This window comes from Acartia tonsa, chromosome 6 (assembly GCF_053477335.1).
Source record: "Acartia tonsa isolate MP-2025a chromosome 6, ASM5347733v1, whole genome shotgun sequence".
NCBI classification, from domain to species: Eukaryota; Metazoa; Arthropoda; class Copepoda; order Calanoida; family Acartiidae; genus Acartia; species Acartia tonsa.
In genome coordinates, this window is record NC_137265.1 from 1,484,507 (window position 1) to 1,512,378 (window position 27,872).

General features: G+C 35.9%; 2 protein-coding genes across 2 annotated transcripts in view; both read left to right on the forward strand.

Annotated features, from left to right (window-relative positions):
- LOC145321555 (uncharacterized) overlaps window positions 1-27,872 on the forward strand; it is an 88,190-nt gene that overhangs the window by 6,343 nt on the left and 53,975 nt on the right. The window contains exons 6-17 of the mRNA XM_080162976.1: window positions 379-479; window positions 603-650; window positions 2,343-2,419; window positions 3,353-3,415; window positions 3,774-3,860; window positions 4,406-4,479; window positions 4,799-4,880; window positions 8,609-8,686; window positions 10,666-10,747; window positions 12,161-12,238; window positions 12,686-12,781; window positions 14,291-14,374. Of these exons, the coding sequence (XP_080019102.1) occupies window positions 379-479; window positions 603-650; window positions 2,343-2,419; window positions 3,353-3,415; window positions 3,774-3,860; window positions 4,406-4,479; window positions 4,799-4,880; window positions 8,609-8,686; window positions 10,666-10,747; window positions 12,161-12,238; window positions 12,686-12,781; window positions 14,291-14,374 (950 nt within the window). The remainder of the gene's footprint in view (window positions 1-378; window positions 480-602; window positions 651-2,342; window positions 2,420-3,352; window positions 3,416-3,773; window positions 3,861-4,405; window positions 4,480-4,798; window positions 4,881-8,608; window positions 8,687-10,665; window positions 10,748-12,160; window positions 12,239-12,685; window positions 12,782-14,290; window positions 14,375-27,872) is intronic.
- Window positions 22,863-27,156, forward strand: LOC145321552 (uncharacterized). The gene is made up of 7 exons (XM_080162974.1): window positions 22,863-23,204; window positions 23,444-23,500; window positions 23,938-23,978; window positions 24,316-24,453; window positions 24,832-24,915; window positions 25,309-25,645; window positions 26,467-27,156. The coding sequence occupies exons 1-5, from the start codon at window positions 23,015-23,017 to the stop codon at window positions 24,889-24,891; spliced, it is 486 nt and encodes a 161-aa protein (XP_080019100.1). The 5' UTR covers window positions 22,863-23,014; the 3' UTR covers window positions 24,892-24,915; window positions 25,309-25,645; window positions 26,467-27,156.

Genomic DNA, 27,872 nt, shown 5'->3' on the forward strand with positions numbered 1-27,872 from the left:
ACGTGCCGTTACGGACGGACGGACCTACCCTAATTATAGAAAAGCTTCGCTTTTATAAATGACACACTAACTTTATGGCTTAGTATTTTCAGTATCTTGCTTTAAACATCATGTCTTTCATCAAAGGAATAGGAACGAATTTGATGATTTTATTTCAATTTATGAAAATTTTATTTTTGATCTGTCAGTTTAGGTTAAGCAATGGTTTTTAGAGACACGCAGGTTTAGAGCTCATAGCATAGGCTTTCCTCGCTTTTTAAAAATTGAAAGTACGGTTGATTTTTTATTGAGTTTACTGCGCGGTTGTTAGAAACAAATTTTAATTTTTTTGTATAACTTTGTACCTAAGAATTAAAAATAATAAAAATATTATTCTAGTTATTACTGCTCTGGTCCTGTGTGCAATGAGGGGATAAGTGTCCACGCTAATTGTCCAGATTTCTGGTCTGACTGTGCCATCCTTATTACTGATTATCCAGGTATGTATGTTGCTGTTTTAATTTCACTTTCTTCATTTGATAAAACGAATGTTCTTGCAATTTGTCTTAATTTACTATTTATTTTTCTTCTTTCATATTTAATATTTTTTATTATGATTTCAGTTCAATCTTCTCTGTTTACATCTCAAGAAATTCTCAACCATATCAATGGTAAGTTTTTAATTCTTTTATATTGCAATAAAACATCAAATTTCCACAGGAAAATCTCAATCTATTTATATTTTTACTAGCAGCTGTACCCCTATCATCTATATGCTCTGTATTGGTTGAGGGAAGAAAAGAAAAATAGCCTAAATCCACCCCAAATCTCAAATCTAAAATAACTTAGGCTAAAACCATCTCCAAACCAAAGTCACGCTTCTCTATAATAGAGAACTCTACTGATTCTGTAGTTATTGAGATCATAAGCTTCAGACAAAACACCTTCACTACTTTAATTAATTGGAAGTCAAAAGACTAATTTTGTATCGTAATATTAAAAACTACCGTACAAAAACATACATATTGTCGTAATTAAACGTGGAAAAGTTTGAAGAAACAATAAATTTATAAGCATAGATATATAATCCAGACAACTACCTGGCCCAAGTTGTGGAGACCCTTTCGTCTGCTACCAAATTGCTTTCTGTTCTTTAGTAGTGGCTAGCCTGTGTTTACATTTCCGATGCTATTGGCTGATTTCAAAGACTTTATACAAGCAGGGCTTCTTGTATTCTTTTACTTTATTAAAGAACCCAGAGTTTTTCTTTGAATAAAACATTCCTCACCGATAGAAAGTACAAAAAAAACATGTATGTATGTAAAATTTCAATTTAAAACTAAAACTACCGGAAATTGTGGTTGATTACTTTACATTGTACTGCAAATACTTTTATCCAGGGAGGGAGAAGACAATGGGCAGTTTATTACACTAGTTTCCAAAGTTTTATATGAAGTTTTCTTATTCGTTTGAATAACAACTTTGGGGAATTTTATTGAATTTGGATTGGTTGGTTCAATAAGTTGAGTGTTAAAACGTTTCAACCGATAAATGTAATCTACAGAAGGGGTAAATCTCTGTGTTGTACATAAATTTATCGGCCATTGTCCTATCCCTTAGATTCCTGACTTTTATCTCAATGCAAAATTAGATGACCATCCTGTTAAACTTTGGAGTCATATATTAACATGCAATTTACATATAGTTTGTCGACAATTTGGCACAAAAATTTTTGTCATTTCTGACATAATAATCCGAAATTATAGAATGAAACATATGTGATCATATGGGTGCACAGCGATTTACTAAGGGGGTTTGAAACCTGTTGGGGCTATCTGATATCTTGTTATAGAAGAGTGTTGACACCACCTCCCCCCCATACCGCACGCTACTGCATGTAATTATGTTCCAACAGATAATAAGAACATCTTTTCTTGACATTTATAAGTACTCTAATTTACCATATAACTGAAGTTTTGATTTCAATTATTTGGTTTTCACAGCTCGATAAAGGGGATTTATGTGGAATACCTACTATATTCATAATAATCTACTCCTATACATACATAAAAAAAATATTTAAAGAATAACATTTTAAGAAATTATAACTAGCAGCTGCACCCCTAGCATCTAGAGTCTCTATATTCGCAGGGGTAAGGACTAAGGATAGGGAGAAAAATGGCTTGAAACTACTCCAGAATTAAATTTTAATATTATATACTATAGCTTAAAATTATCCCAGAACATATTTAAAGCTTCTGTATAAGGGAGAACTAAATCGGCCCAGTAGTTATCGAAGATCTTAGCTAGAGACAAAAAACCTTACTACTTTATGTAATCTTAACATTCTTGTCTTAATTTAGCCACTGGCGTGTACGTGCTCCCCGTGTATGTTGGAGATAACATTGAAAAAGTTACTGACTATATGGAAGAAAATGAAGTAAGTATGATAATAGTTATTTCTTTCATCGTATTATAAACCGCTTTCCGCGGATATAGAATGTACAATTATAAGATTAAAACTAGTTTCTTTAGCCCCGAGGTGCCGAAGGCACTGGCTAAAAAAACTGGTTTTAATCTTATGATTGTACATTTTTATATTCGTAGAAAGCTGGATATAATACGATGCTAGACATAGTTTTTTCGTATGGATGAGAACCGGTTCCTATCCACCGGATTCGAATAAATACGAGAAAAATTATTAATTTAATTATTAATTAATCATGTATTTTAAAACAAGGATTACAAAATCATGGATTGGAATCATGACAAGGAGATTTCGAGAGCATTTGGTAAAATCAAGAATCACGAAACCTTTCTCACATATTTGTATATGTTTTAATATTTATATTTCGTGATATGACTGACGGTATGACGGACAAAGTTAATTACATTAGTACAGGGAATCTTTACCAAAAATGACTGATGGACAGACAAAGTGAATTATAGAGTAGCTTCGCTACTAAATATTGTAAAATCTATAACTGTTAGTAAAAAAGGATCTAATGGGGGATGGCATTTACACATCCAGCAAATTTAAAGTGGATGTATTTTCGCCAGTGCAATGGATGTATTTATGGCAAACTCAATTTTGACTGTATAAACGACAATAAAATTTTGCCAGTATTTATTACATATAAGTGAAAAAGTATGGATGTGTAAATGCCAGTGACAGGAGATGTATTTTAGACATATGTATAGAAAATTGGATGTATTTTTGCCAGTGTTAAATTTATTTATGACATGATAAAAAACGAAAAACATTTTGCCAAAAATACATCATTGCTGGATGTGTAAGTGTCATAGCCCTGATCTAATCCCAATCCAAGATTTTTCATGTTGTAGTTTAATACATTATTTTTTTTATTTAAAGGAATTTTACATGCTGCTAGCTCCACATCCATCCACCTATACAACTAGATACAATTATACTCAGGTTAGTATTATTATATTTTACATGCTGCTAGCTCCACATCCATCCACCTATACAACTAGATACAATTATACTCAAGTTAGTATTATCATATTTTTCGTATTTGTTCAATTTTTCAATTTTGTTTTGTTGTATATTTCATTTAAAACGTTTATTAAAAATGTTAGTTTATTAATTTGTCATAAGTCAATACTTTTTTTTTATAAAAAAAAATGAATACCTATGATTTTTAAGAGGTCAATTTCTTGTGGAAGGGTGATTTAGCCTAACCTAAAAAAAATTAAACTTTTCTAGGACCTTTAAGTAGTAGAACTGTAAATAAAGACAGAACAAACAATATATGAATATGTTATTTTTTTAGGTTAAATTTATGACATGTAATGATCCCCTTTTGATGAGAGAGAAGGATGATGTTTCATGTATTTACAGCCCTCATAGACTAGCAAAGGTTGGAATTTTAGTTAACACCAAGAAGGTTTAGGTACCCCCAGTAATCCATTTGAAATTGCCGAAAATTAAATATTTTGTTGGTGTAGAGTTGGAGTAAAAATTGTTTTTTTTTATGTAACTGAAGGGAGGTGGATAAGAAGGGGGGGGGAGAAATAAGGGAAGAGGGTTATGGGGAAATTTTCACTGAGTCAAAATCATCTTCCCTTATCCCTGGGTACCCAAACTACCCTACACTTAGGTTTAAAGTATAACCAACAAGCGAAATAAATATAAAATAATATGAGGGGGGCAAACGGAGAGGTCGTCAATTTTACGATGTGTTGCCCCCCAACGACAGCTGAAAAACACGTATAGGTTTCGTGATATTTTCCCAAATTAATTTCATTTTTGGTATAAGCTGCCCTATTCTACTGTAAAGGTAATAATTTAAAGTGTTCGTGAACCTTTTAACATATTTTTTTGGGGGCGGGGGGATTATGGCTTTTCTATGAAATCAATTTAATAAAGAAAAGTTTATTTTTAACTTATTTCATTATTATTTAGATGGTTTGGAAGGAGTTGGTAAAAGGAGCACCTTCACTATCAAAATTTCTTGAAAACTTCACTTTTTCTTACAGGTAAGAAAATTCTAAAAATTTTCCTAGATTTTTATAGTAATTTCATTCTTTGTATTTTTAAAAGAATACCTACAGGTCTCGCAAGTTGTCAAAAAATCATTTCCCCAGAGAGAGAAGTGGGGGCAATGGGCTGTTTATTACGCTAGTCCCCAAAGTTTTATAATAACGTTTTTTTATTCGTTGGCTTAGTGAATTTTGATTGGTTGGTTCTGTAAGTTAAGTGGTCAAATGTTTTAAACAATAACTTTATGCAACACAATCGGTCATTGTCTTATCGCTTTGGATCACTGTGTTTATAATTATAATTGTTTGATTGCAGAGAGTTTGTAGAGTTGTTAGAGTTGTATAACCGAGAGAAGGCAGCTAACAAGACAGCTTCTATTACATCCATAGCTTGTAAGGTAAGCTTACTAGAGTTGTTAGAGTTGTATAACAGAGAGAAGGCAGCTAATAAGACAGCTTCTATTACATCCATAGCTTGTAAGGTAAGCTTACTAGAGTTGTTAGAGTTGTATAACAGAGAGAAGGCAGCTAATAAGACAGCTTCTATTACATCCATAGCTTGTAAGGTAAGCTTACTAGAGTTGTTAGAGTTGTATAACAGAGAGAAGGCAGCTAACAAGACAGCTTCTATTACATCCATAGCTTGTAAGGTAAGCTTACTAGAGTTGTTAGAGTTGTATAACAGAGAGAAGGCAGCTAATAAGACAGCTTCTATTACATCCATAGCTTGTAAGGTAAGCTTACTAGAGTTGTTAGAATTGTATAACCGAGAGAAGGCAGCTAACAAGACAGCTTCTATTACATCCATAGCTTGTAAGGTAAGCTTACTAGAGTTGCTAGAGTTGTATAACAGAGAGAAGGCAGCTAATAAGACAGCTTCTATTACATCCATAGCTTGTAAGGTAAGCTTACTAGAGTTGCTAGAGTTGTATATCAGAGAGAAGGCAGCTAATAAGACAGCTTCTATTACATCCATAGCTTGTAAGGTAAGCTTACTAGAGTTGTTAGAGTTGTATAACAGAGAGAAGGCAGCTAATAAGACAGCTTCTATTACATCCATAGCTTGTAAGGTAAGCTTACTAGAGTTGTTAGAGTTGTATAACAGAGAGAAGGCAGCTAACAAGACAGCTTCTATTACATCCATAGCTTGTAAGGTAAGCTTACTAGAGTTGTTAGAGTTGTATAACAGAGAGAAGGCAGCTAATAAGACAGCTTCTATTACATCCATAGCTTGTAAGGTAAGCTTACTAGAGTTGTTAGAATTGTATAACCGGGAAAAGGCAGCTAATAAGACAGCTTCAATTACATCCATAGCTTGTAAGGTAAGCTTACTAGAGTTGCTAGAGTTGTATAACCGGGAGAAGGCAGCTAATAAGACAGCTTCTATCACATCCATAGCTTGTAAGGTAAGCTTACTAGAGTTGTTAGAGTTGTATAACCGAGAGAAGGCAGCTAATAAGACAGCTTCTATCACATCCATAGCTTGTAAGGTAAGCTTACTAGAGTTGCTAGAGTTGTATAACCGAGAGAAGGCAGCTAATAAGACAGCTTCTATCACATCCATAGCTTGTAAGGTAAGCTTACTAGAGTTGCTAGAGTTGTATAACCGGGAGAAGGCAGCTAATAAGACAGCTTCCATTACATCCATAGCTTGTAAGGTAAGCTTACTAGAGTTGCTAGAGTTGTATAACCGAGAGAAGGCAGCTAATAAGACAGCTTCTATCACATCCATAGCTTGTAAGGTAAGCTTACTAGAGTTGCTAGAGTTGTATAACCGGGAGAAGGCAGCTAATAAGACAGCTTCCATTACATCCATAGCTTGTAAGGTAAGCTTACTAGAGTTGCTAGAGTTGTATAACCGGGAGAAGGCAGCTAATAAGACAGCTTCTATCACATCCATAGCTTGTAAGGTAAGCTTACTAGAGTTGTTAGAGTTGTATAACCGAGAGAAGGAAGCTAATAAGACAGCTTCTATCACATCCATAGCTTGTAAGGTAAGCTTACTAGAGTTGCTAGAGTTGTATAACCGGGAGAAGGCAGCTAATAAGACAGCTTCTATTACATCCATAGCTTGTAAGGTAAGCTTACTAGAGTTGCTAGAGTTGTATAACCGGGAGAAGGCAGCTAATAAGACAGCTTCTATTACATCCATAGCTTGTAAGGTAAGCTTACTAGAGTTGTTAGAGTTGTATAACCGGGAGAAGGCAGCTAATAAGACAGCTTCTATTACATCCATAGCTTGTAAGGTAAGCTTACTAGAGTTGCTAGAGTTGTATAACCGGGAGAAGGCAGCTAATAAGACAGCTTCTATTACATCCATAGCTTGTAAGGTAAGCTTACTAGAGTTGTTAGAGTTGTATAACCGGGAGAAGGCAGCTAATAAGACAGCTTCTATTACATCCATAGCTTGTAAGGTAAGCTTACTAGAGTTGCTAGAGTTGTATAACCGGGAGAAGGCAGCTAATAAGACAGCTTCTATTACATCCATAGCTTGTAAGGTAAGCTTACTAGAGTTGTTAGAGTTGTATAACAGAGAGAAGGCAGCTAATAAGACAGCTTCCATTACATCCATAGCTTGTAAGGTAAGCTTACTAGAGTTGTTAGAGTTGTATAACCGGGAGAAGGCAGCTAATAAGACAGCTTCTATCACATCCATAGCTTGTAAGGTAAGCTTACTAGAGTTGCTAGAGTTGTATAACCGAGAGAAGGCAGCTAATAAGACAGCTTCTATCACATCCATAGCTTGTAAGGTAAGCTTACTAGAGTTGTTAGAGTTGTATAACCGAGAGAAGGCAGCTAATAAGACAGCTTCTATCACATCCATAGCTTGTAAGGTAAGCTTACTAGAGTTGCTAGAGTTGTATAACCGAGAGAAGGCAGCTAATAAGACAGCTTCTATCACATCCATAGCTTGTAAGGTAAGCTTACTAGAGTTGCTAGAGTTGTATAACCGGGAGAAGGCAGCTAATAAGACAGCTTCCATTACATCCATAGCTTGTAAGGTAAGCTTACTAGAGTTGCTAGAGTTGTATAACCGAGAGAAGGCAGCTAATAAGACAGCTTCTATCACATCCATAGCTTGTAAGGTAAGCTTACTAGAGTTGCTAGAGTTGTATAACCGGGAGAAGGCAGCTAATAAGACAGCTTCCATTACATCCATAGCTTGTAAGGTAAGCTTACTAGAGTTGCTAGAGTTGTATAACCGGGAGAAGGCAGCTAATAAGACAGCTTCTATCACATCCATAGCTTGTAAGGTAAGCTTACTAGAGTTGTTAGAGTTGTATAACCGAGAGAAGGAAGCTAATAAGACAGCTTCTATCACATCCATAGCTTGTAAGGTAAGCTTACTAGAGTTGCTAGAGTTGTATAACCGGGAGAAGGCAGCTAATAAGACAGCTTCCATTACATCCATAGCTTGTAAGGTAAGCTTACTAGAGTTGCTAGAGTTGTATAACCGAGAGAAGGCAGCTAATAAGACAGCTTCTATCACATCCATAGCTTGTAAGGTAAGCTTACTAGAGTTGCTAGAGTTGTATAACCGGGAGAAGGCAGCTAATAAGACAGCTTCCATTACATACATAGCTTGTAAGGTAAGCTTACTAGAGTTGCTAGAGTTGTATAACCGAGAGAAGGCAGCTAATAAGACAGCTTCTATCACATCCATAGCTTGTAAGGTAAACTTACTAGAGTTGCTAGAGTTGTATAACAGAGAGAAGGCAGCTAATAAGACAGCTTCTATTACATCCATAGCTTGTAAGGTAATACTTATCTATAATACAAAGTAGAACGATGTCTGTCTGTCTCTTTGTTTGTTTGTTTGTACGGAAGGATCTCGCTAACCGCTGAACCTATTAGATTCTCCCATAAAGTGTAGCGTCTTAGAGATCCTTGGAAGGTTTATAACTATTTTTGGAGAGGGTACCACCACCCTCCTAAGAGAAAACCTAGAAAAAAATGAACCTACCCCAAAAAGATTAAATAAGGAAGGGGTAGATTTTCCTCCCCTCACCTCAAGTGCCCCTAGAGGCATCTAAGGGGCAACGGTCACTAGTTAAGCTTTAAGTAATGATACATCTAAAGTTATATAACAAAATGAATGCATCTAATAAGACAGGTTCTGTTTTAGTGGTTGATGCACAATACGAGTATGGTTGTCAACGGATCTTTTTCTAGTCAGCCATGGTACAGAAAATTCTTTAAAATAGTAAGTTGCATTTTTGTAGTAGCGTAGCTACTCTATATTTGGGTCGTTCGTAAGTTTGTCCAAAATTACTTTACCTTCCTTTTAGATTGGCTAATTGTTCTAACCATAAAGAATTTACATTCTCGTATTCATTCGAATCCGGTGGATAAGAACCGGTTCTCATCCATACGAAAAACTATGTCTAGCATCGTATTATATCCAGCTTTCTACGAAAATAAAAATGTACAATCATAAGATTAAAGCCAGTTTTTTTAGCCCGTGCCTTCGGCACCTCGGGGATAAAAAAACTGGATTTAATATTATAATTGTACATTCTGTATCCGCGGAAAGCTGTTTATAATACGATGTGAGAAATAACTATCATTGTTTTGTATCAAAACTAACTTATTCCTTATTTCTTTACAAAAAGCATCAATTATTGAATATTGAATTTATAGAGGGAAAGGATAGTAAACTGGCTATTTTAGGACTTTACCTTATAATCAGAAGATGATTAAAGTCCCTTCACAGATTATGACGTCATACGATAGAATAACCAATGAGACCCCAGCATAAATTTTACCATTGGTCAATTACAGTGTATACTGGCCTTTCATTTGCTATTCTATCGTATGACGTCATAATCTGTGGAGGGACTTTAATCATCTTCTTATAATCATATTCCATCTTGGTAAAAGTTACATAGGTTTTCGTGCATTTAGTCACAAGTTCAGGATTAAGTAAATTTCTCTGATTTTTCATTTCTTCAAAACTTGTTTGAGGAAATATAGTTGTAATACAAGTTTTTAAGTAGCTAACTAAAACATATCATAATTTCAGTTAATTATTACAGTTAGGGAGTTGAATCCATTTTTATAGAAGCAGAAATATAATCTATGATTATGGTTTGGACCCTCTAAAACTGTAATCTACCTTTCCACTTTCCCCTCTCTTGGTGAAGATATCTTCAACGCCGATACGATTTTTGAAATGTAAGATTCTACTTTCCCCTCTCTTGGTGAAGATATCTTCAACGCCGATACGATTTTTGAAATGTAAGATTCCACTTTCCCCTCTCTTGGTGAAGATATCTTCAACGCCGATACGATTTTTGAAATTTAATATTTCACTTTTGCCTCTCTTGGTGAAGATATCTTCAACAAGAGAGACAAAAGTGGAATCTTATATTTCAAAAATCGTATCGGCGTTGAAGATATCTTCACCAAGAGAGGGGAAAGTGGAAGGGTAGATTACAGTTTTAGAGGGTCCAAACCATAATCATAGATTATATTTCTGCTTCTATAAAAATGGATTCAACTCCCTAACTGTATTACTATTCATTTTCTAATAATAGTTTTCAATTTTTATATAAAGAATATTTGATATTTTATAATCCAACTAGCGGCTACGCCCATATAAGCCTCTAGTTAAGAAGGGGTAGGGGGGGTGGGGTCATCTTTTGTTGGGTGAAGATACGATGCTGTGAGTATTGGTTTAAAAAATATGACGTAACAAAAAAAATTAGCCAATGAGAGTCCACTACGCATGCCGCCATTGGTCAATAACGGCCTCTCATTGGCTAATTTTTTTTGTTACGTCATATTTTTAAACCAATACTCACAGCATCTGAAGATACCCTCCCCCAAAATAGTTAAAACCTTCTATGGACCTATAAGAAGCTTCACTATAAAGGAGAACCTTATCGGTTCAGCAGTAAACGAGATCCTTCGGTACAAACAGACAGAGACACAGATATCCTGTTACTTTATCATAAGGATTGAACTTTTACTTTTTATTTTCAAATAATATTTTCTTTATATTAAGAATATTTAGTATTTTATAAGCAAATATTAAGCCATTTTTCCCTATTCGTTTATCCACAGAATAAATGTCTCTTTATCCTAAGTAAGAGATAATGGCTAATTTTTAATTTTCTCGAATGGTCAACCTTATTTTCTCTTAGCTAATGAAATTTATCTTAAATTGTATTTATTTTTTAGACTGATACGAAGAAGGAAATTTTTATTGAGGGAATTTTCCCAATTTCTGGTAAAAAGTACTTTGCTCCGGAACTTGGACCAGGTAGGTTTTACATGTTGTTTCCGCTGGTTGTTATGGAGGTGGTGGCTTTGGGTTTGAGTCTCATTTAAACTGCGCTATCACTAAAGACATTAAGATAGTGACTACTTTTAATATGTAAGTCCTTTAAATTACATTACAATAAGTATGTATAATTAATCTAAAATTACTACCATACCATATTAGGACTTCAAATCAAAGGTTTTGCAATTGAATAATAGAAAAATAATACAGAAAAATAGAACTTGTTTGGTCTTTCTTATAATTAATTTTTGATTTATGCAATTTAGACTTTTCAAAGGGTTTGGTTACATTCTTAGGTGTAAAAAATAAGGTTCAGATATAGGACAATGGTAGATTAATTATTCTTCCTAAATTGATATCTTCAAAATTCTTTTCCAGTCTTGTTAAAAAAATAATTTTATTAAGATAATTTTCTATGCTACTGTCCTCTCCCTCCAAGATAAGAAACAAGGATGACAACATCCATAAAAGCGAAGCTCTGAAACGGTAGGACAAACGGACTTGTTTGCGTCAGATTTGAATAATCAGAATATAAATGTATAAGATTCGAAGCAAAATTGTAAATAAATTTGTTGAAAAACTGCTTGAAACAGGATAATGTTTATGGACATACTTGCATTTTTAGGACTTGATTATAGAGTTGCTTGGCTTATAATGTTGTACATTGTTGTTCTAAGAATCAGTATGCCAAACTAACTACTACAGGAATCACCATGCAAAGTCTGAAATCGATAGGACAATTCTAACATGCCTAAATTAACGAAAAAGGCTATCCGTTCCGGACGAACGTACGGATGGAAGGACCGACCCTAATTATAGAAAAGCTTCGCTTTTAATAAATTATTTTTTCCTGCATAAAATATAAATTAATATGTAAAAAGAAATGCCAATCTGCTCATTTTCTTGGCTCTAAAAATAGTGAGAGAGAAAAAATAACATAATTAGAGGAAAAGAAAAGTAATGTTAGGAAATTCTCCCAACTCTTGTTTTCTTGCCAAGTTTAGAAATAATACAATAAACGTATTTTGCTCTTAACCATTGTTTTTGTATGAGGGGGAAAATTTGCATTTTTGGACCAGTAGTAAGTCGTGTATATATGTCCAAAAGATTCAAAACATAAAATAATATATTAACTAATAGGAAGATTCTAACATGCCATAATTGGTTCCAGGACAAACGCATGAGTGTCTAAAATATTAAGTTATTTAGTTATTTCTATACAGGCTAGGTTAGGTTAAGATATGAATATCAAAATAAGCCCCCCGCAGGGTTTAGGCATTTAAAAAACCTTTAAGATGGTTCAAAATAGATTAGGCTAAGTGTCCACTCCGACGTTTGTCACTCCTGCGTTTGCCCTTGGACTTCATAATTTAGTTTTGTTTACAATTTCAGTCGCCACCCTTGCTGTGATGGATATCAACAGAAATTCCTCCATCTTGAAAAACCACAGGCTGTCTCTACATACCTTGGGTACGTTTAATTATACTAGTTCCCAAAGTTTTATAAACAAGCTCTTTCATTCGTTGGATTAATGAGTTTAGTTACTTTTAAAATCCAGCCATTTTCAATATATCCGGCCGGGTACCAGATATTGAAACTATCTGGATACCGGATATCCGGCTGATTTATAATGGTGGATATTTGGTTATCTGGCGTTGGCAATATATTCGGCCCAACCCTAATTTACAGTTTGGGTAATTTGTTGGTAATTATTGGAGATGTATTTAATTTTTTTTTTCATTGTCTTATCTTTAGTAACTTGAACACTATACATTGAAATAAGATCACCCTTGTTTTTTCATGGTTCAAACTTGTAGATATGTTCTGAGTATTTAGTAAAATATGTTTCTATCTATTTTCTTATACATATAGATGTTGTTATCCTTGTTAGAGAATTTCAATGTAAACATTTTTTAGATGGGAGATGTGAAACTGATGTTGTTATGAAAACCTTTATTGACGTTGTCAAGACAAACAACTACGAGAGATTAAGGTCGACAGCTGGTATTCTAGGTAAATAAATAACCCTGCTAAACTAGGATGAATGACGTTGACATAACAAACAACTCTGAGAGATTAAGGTCGACAGCTGGTATTCTAGGTAAATAAATAACCCTGTTAGACTAGGAGACAGCTGGTATACTAGGTAAATAAATAACTCTGTTAAACTGGGATGAATTACGTTGACATAACAAACAACTATGAGAGATTAAGGTCGACAGCTGGTATATTAGGTAAATAAATAACCCTGTTAAGAAGACGTAGAAAGTCCCTCAATGACGTCATAAATATGAGGGATGAGGAGAGGAGGAGTGGGAAAGAAAACCCCTAAAAACGGGATGGATAATCCCTCGTTTTTATGACGTAACTTGCTGATTTTTTGTGGGACTTTCTTCGTCTTCCCTGTTAAACTAGAATGAATTATGTTGACATTACACACAACTAAGAGAGATTAAGGTCGACAGCTGGTATCCTAGGTAAATATATAACCCTGTTAAAATAGGATGAATTACGTTGACATGACAAACGACTATGAGAGATTAAGGTCGACAGCTGGTATCCTAGGTAAATAAATAACTATGCTAAACTTGGATGAATTACGTTGACATAACAAACAACTACGAGAGATTAAGGTCGACAGCTGGTATTCTATATAAATAAATAACCCTGATAAGAAGACGTAGAAAGTACCTCAATGACGTCATAAAAATGAGGGATGAGGAAAGGAGGAGTGGGAAAGAAAACCCCTAAAATAGAGATGGATAATCCCTCGTTTTTATGATGTAACATGATGATTTTTCGAGGGACCATTTTCGTCTTCCCTGTTAAACTAGGATGAATTACGTTGACATGACAAACAACTATGAAAGATTAAGGTCTACAGCTGGTATAGTAGGTAAATAAATAACCCTGCTAAACTAGGATGAATTACGTTGACATAACAAACAACTATGAGAGATTAAGGTCGACAGCTGGTATACTAGGTAAATATATAACCCTGTTAAACTAGGATGAATTACGTTGACATGACAAACAACTATGAAAGATTAAGGTCGACAGCTGGTATACTAGGTAAACAAATAACCCTTTTAGACTAGTAGACAGCTGGTATACTTGGTAAATAAATAACCCTGTTAAACTAGGATGAATTAAGTTGACATTACAAACAAAAATAAAGATTTAAACAATATATCGCATTGCTGACATGATATCGAAACATTGGCAGTACATTGACAAAATATTTTCATACACAATTTTGATAGAGATTTGCACTTTATCAAAATGCAATTTATGGGGTTTATGTCGAATTTGATGTAAAGTAGTAGTGGCTGATATAATATCAATTGTCTATTGCCATTATAACTACACATCTATGTTGACATAATAACGAAACAATTTTTTGACAGGAGTTTTATTTAAAATCAATCAACTCTTAAAAACTCTAGAAGTACCTATTTTTACCAAAAACAAATAATTTAATTAAAATTTCCTAATATTAGTTTTCTCTAAAAAATATTTTAGGTCCTGCCTGTTCTGATACTGTAGAGCCCTTGGCTGGAGTTGCTAAACATTTTAGAACTGTTGTTATCACCTATAGTGCTGAAGGTAAATTAATATTCTTCCTTCTTAAAGAAGGTGTATCAACTATTTTTTTTATAGCTAGCCGGTTCTTTTAGTAAGTAGTAGATGTAAAATTTTTCATAGAATTCAGATATGCAATCGGTTTTTTTGTAGACCTCTTATTTTTTAAGTAATTTAAGTTTAAAAAAAAAAAAATTAAGTCGATTTTAAGGTACTAAAATGCAACAAAAAAAAGAAAGAAAATGGTCATTATGAACAAAAATAGTAAGATCTTTAATTTGACACCTTACTTTTTCAATTCTGTCAGGTAATTATTGAAAAAATCGATTTTTTTAAACCCACGAGAATAAAAACTTTGAACTTAATTTTATTATTTCACAAATAAAAAAATATGGGTTCATATATACCATTAGAATCAGAAAAATATTACGAATCCATTGTAAGCAAAATTGAAAAAAAAAGTTTACAATATAGTATATAAACTACAATAAAAGGAATTATATGAAAATATCATATTATGTTGTACAGGCAACGTCTTAATTCTTCAATTGAGTATAAAAATGGGAAGGGGGTAAAGAGGGGGTAAAGAGGGGGTAAAAAAGGGAAGACAATAGTGTTGTCTGAACAAAAAAAATAATTGGCCATTTCTGTAATTTTTTAATTTTTTAATTTTTTTCAATTTTGCTTACAATGGATTCGTAATATTTTTCTGATTCTAATGGTATATATGAACCCATGTTTTTTATGTCTGTTTGAGAAAATATTTAGGTCTAAAGTTTTTATTATACCGAGGTTAAAAAAATAGATTTTTTCAATAATTACTCAACAGAATTTTAAAAGTAAGGTGTCAAATTAAAGATCTTACTATTTTTGTTCTTACTGACCATTTTCTTCTTTTATTTTGTTGCGTTTTAGTACCTTAAAACCGACTTAATTATTTTTTTTAAAAACTTAAATTACTTAAAAAATAAGAGGTCTACAAAAAAACCGATTGCATATTTGAATTCTATGAAAAATTGTACATCTACTACTTACTAAAAGAACCGGCTAGCTATAAAAAAAAAAGTTGATACAACTTCTTTTCAAAATTTTGTCCGTCTGTATATGTATTGTGTATCTGATGTAATGAATTTTAGTTTCCGAAAGTGTACCTAGCTTCCGCGTCCTAGCTCAATATTTACTACTAGCTAAAAAAACTTCAAACTTTAAAAGATCAAAATTTTGAATGTATAATGTATAAATAGTTTATACATTATATAGCTTTTCCCTTTGACCGGAGTAGCTGAAAATAGCGTTTGCAATAATTGGGTTATCTGCTGTACAACTTTGGAAATTAGGGAAGAAATAGGCAATCCATTTTCAGCACATCGTGTATCTGTATCATATCAGGGAGAAGGGACCAGGATTCTGACAAACAAGTGGAAATGAAAATTTTCCTACTACCAAATTGTGATATAGACAGACTTACATAAGTTAATGATAGAGTAGACTTAATGTTCAATTCAAAATGCAAACAGATTTTTAAGTATTTATTATATTGGATTAAATGCAGTTTTTGAGTAAATAAGATTATATATTGATACTATATTTAGAAATGATTAAATATGTTAATAAGTCAAAACTACTGATTATTCAAAGCTGGATAGTTCTGAAGTAGCAGGATGTCTGTCTGTATATCAGGACACCGAACAACAGGATGACTGTCTGTTTAATTAATACAATGTATTAATTAACTATGCACTTTGAAGGGGTAGAATATCTGCCTATGCAAACTATCTAAAGTAGTAGGATGTCTGTAAATAGCTGTATTGGTCTTAATAAAGACTCGAACCCAAACCAGATAATGTTCTGTGTTAGGACTCTCAATATCAACTGACTTAAATATATTTTCTCTTTATTCTTTCTGAGAGCAATTAAAGAGTAATTAAGAGTAACAACTAACATATGTCTGCAAACTTAAATATATGACATCACAACATAAATATATGACATTTACCCCCTTCTGAAACCATCCAGCTAAGCATGGTTTCACCATCCATCAGGCTGATCCAATAGACTAGGATCAATGTCTTCACTGGGTGAACCCACATCGAAATTAACCCCGGCCTCAAGTCCTTCCTCTCCTTCACCCACTGGAGGAGGAGTGTTCAGCGCCCCTCCACCAACCTCAGCCGAGACACCCACTGTTGCCGCCATGACAGCATTACCTGCTGCAGCAGTTACGGGCCCTCCTACAGCAACCATCACAGCATCATTTACCGCTGAGGCGGTATCATTCGCAACAGCCACCTCTGCAGCAACCGCTGGTCCATCTGCCGGCATTGCTACTTCCATGTCAACACCACCAGTGACCTGAACACCTCCCGAAACCAACATCACCCCGTTGTTAGCCTCAGCACCACCAGAAGTTCCAGCCTGTTGCAACTGCCAATATGCCGCCGCCGGTAAGTCATTGTTTATTCTGCGCCGGATCTCGCTAAGCTCACTAAAAATATTAGACAGGTGCCGTTGCACTTCAGCCTCTTTTTTGGCCATCTCAGAAATAGCCTCTTGAACCTTAGTTCCCTGTCCTGCCAAAACACTTTCCACCTGTTGTCCCACCTGCTGTCCCAACTTGGTTGAACTACTTTCCCAATTATCAGTCATTGCTGTCTGTACACTCTGTACCATATAAGAAGCCTTTTGCTGTGCAGTAGTAGCCACCATTTGCTGCATCTCCGTATCGACCTTCCTTATACAGTCCATTAGATCCCTCTTATGCGAGGCCAACATATCTTTAACCCGATTATGACTGTCCGTCTGCCAAAGTTTCTGTGCAGTGTTCAAACTTTTGACTGACTCTCTTACAGCTTCACGAATTTTTTTCCTCAATCATAGGCTTTAGAGTCACAGCAACAGAATTACTGATTCTACCTATATCTTCATCACTGAGCGGCGCTAAGCCCTGTCTGTCATTCTTGCGTTCAGCCTTATTTCTCTCAACCTCAGCACGTAAATCTGGTAATTCCCTCTTTTGTTTAGGCCCAAGAGAATCTGCCCCAGCAGGCCGCTTGACCACGCCCCTTCTGGAAGTACCTTCCCCAGCATCATTATAAGCCTTGCTGGCTCCCCTTCTGGAAGTACCTTCCCCAGCATCATCATAAGCCTTACTGGCTCCCTTAGTCCTGACCGACCCAGCAGCCTGATTTGGCACAAACTTACCAAACCTGCGCCGTCCCTCACCAGAACCAGTATCTGCCACCTTTCCAGGCTTGTCCGTTGGAGGCTCAGTCCAACTGTCTACCTCTGAACCACTCTGTTCACTAGGCAGACGATCCCTGGAATCAAGCTCAACTTCAAGACTCACGTTGCCAACATCGTCCTCATCATCATATCCAGGCTCATACCTGGGCGATTCTACATCATACTGCCTCCTATCATCTCTTCTATACACAACATGCCGCCGATTAGATCTACCAGCATCCAACATCTCAACAGACGGTTCACGCTCCTCCCGCCGACCAGACGCCCGCTGATACCGCCTTTCGTTTCCGTCTCCATTTCCTGATAATAATCAATAATTAAATATTAACATTTTAATATTTTAATATTTTAACATTTTTCATATATAAGACGACATTCAAAACGAAATACTTTTATATAAATTATATTTATCAGGGATGCCAAATTTTAATTACTGTTTTCCCGATAACGCGAAAATTTAACGCAATTACACAGTCTGCCTAAACAACCAACACACAGCAATCCAATAACCACCCCAGCAGCACCCATCACAGCCATAACAAAATGCTGCCAACTATTAGTCAACCAATCAATTGAGGAATTATACAAATGTACAAACCAATCTTCTGTCACCTCTACAACAAACGCATTTGAATTAGCAGCCAATTCCGAAAGTTTAGCCTCTTCCACAGACTCCAACACCTGTCCTTTCTCTCCCTTATCCAGCAGATGCTCAAAATTCAATGGTACCTCCAACCAACTATCCTCCAGCCGTTTAGTCTGAACCAGCTGCATTCCTGCCCCCTTGTTGCCTAGATATAATCCAGGTTTAACTCTCACAAATACTGGATTTTTCCTACACTCGACAACCATCAACAAGGAAACATTTTTAACTAATCTTGTGAATGGTTCTACAGCAACAATTCTATTATCCATAAACAAAGAAAAATGACCAAGATAACACGGCAAATTTGCTCCTATAGTCACATTTAACCATCTTTTCTTACATACAGACACAAGCTCCATCTCCCCTAGATGTTGTACCAACAAATTTCCGACTTGTTTGATGTTGGAATGAAACAAATTATTCTCCCAACACCCCTGTTCTGCCTGCAAAATCCTTTCCACCTGATGATATGAAGAGGTTAACTGTAATAATAAAGCACCATCCTCCTCCTTTTTCCGCATCCAAGGAAAAAAATTCTTTTTAGCAGTTGTAATCCACAAAAATACATCAGGAACGTTGGTATGAAAGTAATGCAAATCAGTCAGAAAGTCAGAAAACTCCACTTTTTTCCCCAGTTTTAATCCCAACGAAAACTGTGGAGAAATCGCCAACCAACTTTGGCCACCCTGATTATTAGCATCCTCCGCCATATTAGAAAATGTAAACAAAGTTAAATTTACAATTTCAACAGTCCGAAAATAACTAAAATAACGTCTATCTTCCTGTGATTTATTGTGAACTATCACTCGATCAAGCCCAAGCCGCAGATCAGACTCCAGACAATGTGCACCAATGAATTGATCCTCAAGAAAACAACTGTTATCAGGTAACATTGAAATTTGTATATTTTTCAAATAACTTGTAATCTGAACTTCTTGAAAAGTATTAGGCACAAAGGTATTATTTAAATAAATACCATCCCCTCTGCACTGAGGGTCAATCCCATACGTCATCATATCATCATACAGGATGGTACCATTTATGAAATAAGTCAGTGACCGGTCATAAAACGCTACAGGCAACCGTCGTCCATCTATGTCTAACACCCTCTGTTCCTCCATCCTTTTACAATCTTCACTAGAAATTAACTCATCACTACTAACAACAGCTGGTGCCCCTAAATGTAGGTGGCTATATTTGCCACAATACCAGGTGTGAACCGTTCTGTCGACGTGACATTGTACCGCGGGCAAAAATCTCACTCCCACCTTTTTTAACAGATGACCGCTGATTGTTCCATTAAACTCATGCTGACCAAATACTGTACATTCTGAAGCCCTCAACTCAGGACCGTCGCCAACACACTCCTTTACTAGCACAGGTATCATATCAGCCCCACAGGGTATCAAACACAATCCCCAAATTAAAAAATATTTACCTGATTTGAATTTATTATTATGACCAGACATTATTAGCTGATAACTGTTCACCGATTCACCCGCAAATATCAACTGATTTAGCCTTTCATTGCAGGACAACTTTCTACCTACTAGCTTTGTCAGCACATATTTGTTATTAAAATAATCAAATAACAATTCATGAACTCTTATTATAATATATTTTTTAAATATTTATATGTATTAATATAATATTTTTTTTTCAAAAATAATTATTATCAGCTCTCCTTTCCCTACTTTCTCCGTCCTCGAGTTCCTATCTGAACATGTACCACAGGACCCCCTACCTGAGATCTTAACCTCCTCCCAGTGTCCCATAAATATTTCGCCACCCGTGATCCACTTTTCTTAATTGTAACTAATCTTTCAGGTGAAGATTGTGGCGGCGCCGTAGTCAAAAACGACTGTTCCGATGGAAGTTCAACCTCGTCAAAATTACCCTCAACCACAGGAGCAGGCACCACAGATTCATCTGTCACTCCCACCTCTACTCCTTCACCTACAGGTATAATTTCTCTATTTCCATCTCCTGAAACTCTGTCATTATCAACCTCAACCTCACTCTCCTTCTCCTGAATTTCGTCACTCTGTCTTTCCTCTGCCAACTCAAAACCATCATTTTCAGATGACAAATACACAACATCTTCACTCTCTCTCTCCTCTACAGTTTCTCTCTCTACAGGCATATTGTCAACCTCCAAAAATATCTCATCGGACGGACAAATTTCAGGTAAAGGAAAAACGTTAAAATTAACCTCCTCCCCTAAAACTTCCGTTCGAGCATGAATTTTTCGAATTTTATCCCTAGCCACAACCTGATTTTTCTTGATGGGATTATTCCCAAAAGGTGCCAACTCATACAATGCATCCGAAAATTTCTTAACTACAATAAAAGGCCCTCCATAGAAAGACTGTAATTTCTTGGACACGTCAGTTTTTACAATATTAAAGAAAGCATAACAAACATCTGTCACTCTTAATGCTTCCCTCTGTACTCTGTGTTTATTTTGAACCTCTAAATATAACTTGGATTTTATAGAAATTCTCTTAATTACATCCTCCATATTTTTCAGAAATTCCAGATACGACCGCGAGGATGAAGATTCAACAGACGGAACTGGTGATAGAAAATCGAGGGGAATACGTGGCTGCCGACCAAAAACTAGAAAAAATGGAGAATATCCAGTTCTAGTACTCTTGGAGCAGTTAATCACCAACGTAGCCAAAGGTAATTTTTTAGCCCAGTCCTTTGTTCCATGATTTTCATCTACTTTCAAAGCAGCATACAAACTTTGATTTTGCCTCTCTACAGGATTCGAATTTGGATTCCTGGGGGGAATTAGGACAGTATCCACCCCCAATCCTTTCATCACGCCTTTAAACACACTGCTTGTAAAATTTGTACCTCTATCCGATCTCAAAGCTCTAAATAAACCATAGGTAGGTACAAAATTTTCCAATATAGCCTTTACAGTTGTTTCAGTTTTAGCATCAACCAACGGACATGTAAAAACATATCTAGAAAATAGACAAACCATGATTAAAACAAATTTAACCGTCTGTCCCTGATGATAACATGGAGTCCAAGGTCCAACTAGATCTACAGACATATTAGCAAAAACTTCACTACTTTGAACAGAATGAGTTATAGGTGAAACATGTTTAGGATTACTTCCAGCCTTTTTCAAACATGTAATACAACTTCGTATTCTCGATTCCACAAACTTGTTCACGCCAGGCATAAAGAATCTCTCATTTATCTTACGTATTGTCTCCTGCACACCTCTATGTCCAGAACCATATCCACCATGAGCTGAATCAAATATATCATTGTATAAAGAAAGAGGCACTACAGGCCTCTCGACAAAACCCCCTTAGGCCAAAGGCTGTCTGAAAATTACAACTCCCTCTAGCACATACATATGGCCAATAAGATTGTACAATAGTTCTTTTCTGCCCGATAGCTCCGCCCTCTCATAAGACGACAACTGCCTCCTTTCCAATATCCATAACCTTATTTCATTTAGGATCTCATCCTGCTGAAGACTACTTTGCCAGACAAACTCAACATCCGCCTCATCCTCTGCAGAATGTACCTGCATAATAGAATAGATTTGATCCAGAAATGGTGAATCATCCAGGTAAGGATCCAAAATTTTATTATCTGTCTCTCTACACTCCTGACAATCCTTCAGTCGATGGTCCTTACAATCTAACTCAGTTCTCGACAAATAATCTACATTCACATGCTTAGTCCCCTGTCGATGGATAACTGTAAAGTCAAAACTTTGCAAGAAAGTTATCCATCGATAGGTGACACCGTTTATTGATCCTTTAGCCCAACGTTTATAATGCACTAGTGAAATACTGTCTGTCCGAACCAAAAATTCACGAAACCTACAAAAGTGTAAAAAATTCTTTAATGCATATACTAATGCACCTAATTCTCCTTTATAGGAAGGATAATTTTGTTCTGCAGCATTACACTTTTTACTACAGACACCAAACACTCTCTCTACACCATCCTGTTCTTGCGAAATAATCCCTGCAAAATACTGAGAACTATAATCTACATCCACGATAAAAAGATTAGGATTATCCCATTGAGGATAGCCTTTACACATTTCAGTCTTGAACATTTCCATAAATTCAGTCCATACTCTGTTCAATTCTTCTGTCCACTTTATTATAGTGTCATTCCTGTGACTATCCAACATGCACGACCTCTTGGCATAATCAGCAAAATATCCTCTGTAATAATTAGTAAATCCCAAAAATTTCTGCAACTCCTTCCCTGTTCTAGGCTTGCCCCAATCCTTAATCCGTTCCAAATATGCAGGATTCATTTTCAATCCATCGGCACTAATAATATGCCCCAAATAATGGCATTCTCTAGTCAATAAATCACACTTATCTAAATTCAATTTCAGGTTGACCTGCCTAAGAACTTGAAACAGTGCCTGCAGATGCTCTACATGTTCCTCTGGACTTGATGAAAACACGATCAGATCGTCCAAGTAGCTGATACAGAATCCATACATACCTGGCAGGATAGACAGCACCTTATCCATCAGAGCACAGAACAGGCTGGGTGCATTACACAACCCAAATGGCAACCTGTTAAACAAATACATCCTGTTTGCTGCACTAAAAGCTGTCAACGGTTTAGAGTCTTCATCCATAGTCATCGAATGGTAGGCAGCTGTCAAGTCAAGAGTACTGAACACCTTGCCAGAACCCAGCTTCGTCAGATTATCCGAGATCAGTGGCAGCGGCCACGCCACCCGCTTAGTCACGTTGTTCAGGTTGCGGAAATCGATGACAAACCTCAACTTAGCCTCTGCTCCAGGTGCAGCCTTCTTTTTCACAGCAAAAATAGGACTAGACCAATCCGAGAAACCCTCCTCAATAATGCCAGCATCCAGCCATTTGGTTAACTGTTCCTTCAATTTAGCATCGTACTCTGGATTCAAAGGAATATTTCTGGCCTTCACAGGTTTAGCTCCAGGTAACAATTCTATATTATATGTCATTAATCTACAATCACCAATATCTGAATCATTCATTGAAAAGATATCAAAATTTTCCAAACAAATTTTAATAATCCTGGGTTTCAATTCTGGATTTTCCTTAATCATCTGGTTTTCATCTAATCTCAATTTTTGAATAATAAACTGTACCCGTTCATGCATTTTTTGCCCCGACAACTTTTCTGGCTTATCCAATTCATTAATTGTTTTATTACAGGTAACATCTTGATTATCCATGATGAAACAATGCCCCATCTTCACATTTCTCAGCAAGGTAATAGGTTTTATTGACGCATTAACCACATTAACCACACAGGACCCATCTTTCCGTGGCTGATACACCCCCTCAATAATCATAATCCCATTGCCACTTGTCATCTTAGAAGAATTAGGGGACACGTACCAAAGCCCATCATTCTTTAATCCAGTCACATGCACCACAGCGGTAGATCCTCCAGGATAAAAAATAGTTTTATCCAGCAACTTCACATTATACTTCGTTGAATATAACTCTCCAAACCCACCCCCCTCCTTTATCCCTGGCAAGGTAGGTTTAGATGGAATTTCAGAATTCATTCGTCCGGACAAAATAGGAATTTTCTGTATCTCCGCCACCACCTGTTTCTGTAAACAGGAATTAATAGGAACAGATTCCCCACAAAATTCAAACTTATCTTCATCCAAACAAATATTAATTTTATTCTTTTTCAGGAAATCAGATCCAAGATTTACCAACCTACTCGTCACCTCAGGTACATAAAATATCTCCGTAAACACAGCTTGAGTTCCAGCAAATCTAAATTTCAACTCAACATATCCAATAATATTAACTTTCTTTAAATCTACTGAATATGCTGATAATTTAGCAGGACAAAACTCAATTCCATGTTTATCAAGAATTTCTCTAGATATCAAAGAATTAAAATTATTTCCTGTATCAATAATTCCTAACTCCTTCACCGGAATATCAGCCCCAGGCACAAGAAATTCTAAATCCGCACAAATAGGCATTTTCGTTATCTTCAAAAACTTCACAATCTCTTGAAAACACTAGTCATTATAATTAATTAATATATCCATATATTTTAGATATACATCATTCCACTACACAGCAGTCAGCCCCCCATCTGTCACCAGCCGCCAACATACTGTTCAATTTATGAAATCCTGTACATCTCCCAGACTACCAGCATCACACAGCTACACTCCAAGCCTTTTCTTATACAAGTAAGTACCTCTCGAAGTATTCAACCTTGCATAGGTACCTATCAAAATATAATATATAGTAGATATATATATATATATAAATATATATATATAATGTTTTCATTAACACGATCACACCTTGACTGAAGAATAAACAAGACAGTAATACTTTATAAAGTTGAGAGCAATAATGTGAATACACAACAGCAAAATTAACTATTTACAGTACTATAGCCTATATAATGAATATGAATAAAAGAACGATCTATAAATCTCATCCTAAAATGAGATTTATACATCGAATCAATCATATCCATTACATAGGATACTGCTGAAAATTGTTTCTGGCTATGTCAGCAATCATAGCCTCATACTGTTTCTCATCTCTGCTCTTTTCAGAATCCACAACAGGCCCCACCTGATTGCCCCACCTATCCACAACAGGCCCCACCTGATTGACTGTCTTCTTCAGAAACTGCTCAGGTATTACCCTATTATTAGGCACTCCAGGACCCTCTTTCTTTTCGCTACCGGCTGAGAAAAACTTAGCTTTGGTCTTTCCTATGCGAGAATCAGGAGCTGGCGGCTTGCCGTCTCTCTTCTGCCAGCAACTAGCCACTACATGACCTTTTTTCCCACAATACCAACAAATCATAGTTTTAGCCTTCGAATTCAGAGCCCCAATCACGTTCTCAACCTGATCCCAAGGAATATCATCATCCCCTTCAATCCACGCATTATTATCGCCAATCTCTGTCCTGCCCTCCATATCAGATACATGCACTTCACTGATTACAGGCCTAGCTTTTACCTCCCTAGAATCCTCTAGCCTCAACCCTTCCATAGCCTGAGAATAACAGGACGTTACATTTTCAGGTGACACGTGTCCAGAACGAGCCCAGCTTATATAATGCTGACCTCTGCGAATCAAATAAGTCAAGAAAGCACTATAATCTTCCAGGTAATGCATAGATTCAATGAAATTAGCCATATCTCTAGCTAAATCAGAAAACAGCAAATTCTTAGCCACATTATTGTAAAAATCATGCCAAGATTGTCTAGAAATTTGACCAGGATGCATAAGCCTAAACAGCCGCAACTTAGCATTGAAAAACACATCCACATTCTGACCACTCTTTTGTTTCAGGGCGTAAAAGAATTCGGTAGCCGACTCTGTATCAGCAAAGGGTATCACCAACCTTCTTATCAACAGGTAATAACCTAAAGCACTTAAGGAAGCATTAGCCTCCGGCGTAATAAGCCTCCCCATCTTCTTCCCTTTGCACTCAAAAATCCTATTGTACAGGACGTCCTTGAAAAGCATAGGATCCTCCAACTTTGCGAACCTAGCAACCCTCCATAAGGATAAGAAATAATCCTCAAAATCAATGTTTCCATCCCAAAATGGAGCATCCCGCACAAAATCACTATCCCACTTGACTCCCCTTACAAGACAAAACTCCTTAAACTGCTCCTCTACAGTCTGTTGGCTTACACTACCGCCGGCCACCTTTTTATAGGCCTTAAGCACTTCAGCCCTTTCCTCAATTAAAGGAAATATATCCAACAATTGATTCTCATATTCGGTCAGACAACTCTCACGAACATTCATCCAATTTCCATTTCCAACAGGACCTAAAAACTCAATCTGCGAAAACTTCAAATGTCCAGGAGCACTTTTCCCTCTTTTAGCCTCAAAATTTGTAGAATCCAATTTAGCCTCCACACTCAAACGATTAATGAAAGATGTATTAAACGAATCATCTCCCGTCGCTTTGACTGCAGATACACTAGCCCCCATACTTGTCTCATACAAAAAACCGCTAATATCCCCATCCACTGGCAATTGCGCCACCTTTTTCTTAATAGTAGCCAAATCAACATCATAACCTAACTTCTTATGCTCATCAGAGTTCTTAAACTCTTTCACCTTATTCTCCAGCCGTTTATTCGCCGCCGTTAACTTATCCACCTGACCTTTGACAGTCGTATGCTCCTGCAACATTGCCCTAACATATTTTTTTATGCTTTCAGGCACAACGTCATTCTCCACCTCGCCCAACGCCAACTCCACATTCGCATTAGCACCTGCACCAGCATCCTCAGCCGCAGCATCCTCCTCCTCCCAATTTTCGGGAGTTCCATCATCATCCTGACTGTCATTCTCCCGAGGACGTTTAGGCGGCCGTCCACGCTTGCCTTCAGTTTTACCCCGCTCTCCTTTTTCTCCATCAGCCATATCCGAGCACTGGAACTAGATCCGCCGTGAAATTTATTTCAAAAGAGTTAAAGAATGAAATTCCACAGAAACCTGAAATATAAATCAAGTTAGAAATATAAAAATTAAAACAAAACTGTGAAAAATCCGAGATAAAAAAATATCTCAAAAAGTGATTGACTTCAAATTAAACACCACTTCCCCCACCCTTAACTCAGCAGCAGGTCTAAATAACACGTAGCACAATAAGACTGCGCCAAATGTGATATAGACAGACTTACATAAGTTAATGATAGAGTAGACTTAATGTTCAATTCAAAATGCAAACAGATTTTTAAGTATTTATTATATTGGATTAAATGCAGTTTTTGAGTAAATAAGATTATATATTGATACTATATTTAGAAATGATTAAATATGTTAATAAGTCAAAACTACTGATTATTCAAAGCTGGATAGTTCTGAAGTAGCAGGATGTCTGTCTGTATATCAGGACACCGAACAACAGGATGACTGTCTGTTTAATTAATACAATGTATTAATTAACTATGCACTTTGAAGGGGTAGAATATCTGCCTATGCAAACTATCTAAAGTAGTAGGATGTCTGTAAATAGCTGTATTGGTCTTAATAAAGACTCGAACCCAAACCAGATAATGTTCTGTGTTAGGACTCTCAATATCAACTGACTTAAATATATTTTCTCTTTATTCTTTCTGAGAGCAATTAAAGAGTAATTAAGAGTAACAACTAACATATGTCTGCAAACTTAAATATATGACATCACAACATAAATATATGACAAAATTCCTTTCCCCTTACTTACGTACTTCCCTTTAGTTACAGCACACAACAAGTTTTACGCCAACATTACGCCACTAAATTATTCAAATTTTCAACAATTTATTAATATTATGTAAGTAACATCCAATAGAATTCAACTTGAATATAACAAAGAAAAATTTGTTTTGAGTAATGTCTACCGGCCTAATACTTCTATAATGGGATTTACTGAATCTCAACAAATGGATTTTTTTATTGATAATTTTTCTAACCTACAAAGTAAATTAATGTCTTTTAAATGTGCCTCTTACATTTTCACAGATTCTAATTTTGACATCTTAAAGTATCACTGTCATGAAAAAACAAATGATTTCCTTGAAAATTGCATTGCAAATGGTTTTTTATCTTTGATAACAAGACCAACAAGAATTTCTAGGAC

Bases quoted from the DNA above. Each gene is read 5' to 3' on its own strand.
- LOC145321552 (XM_080162974.1), top strand. From the start codon at position 23,015: ATGACAAACCTCAACTTAGCCTCTGCTCCAGGTGCAGCCTTCTTTTTC. The intron at 23,501-23,937 runs GTAATAGGTTTT...ATTCTTTTTCAG, and splicing joins TCTTCACATTTCTCAGCAAG to GAAATCAGATCCAAGATTTA. The intron at 23,979-24,315 runs GTACATAAAATA...CATATATTTTAG, and splicing joins CAACCTACTCGTCACCTCAG to ATATACATCATTCCACTACA.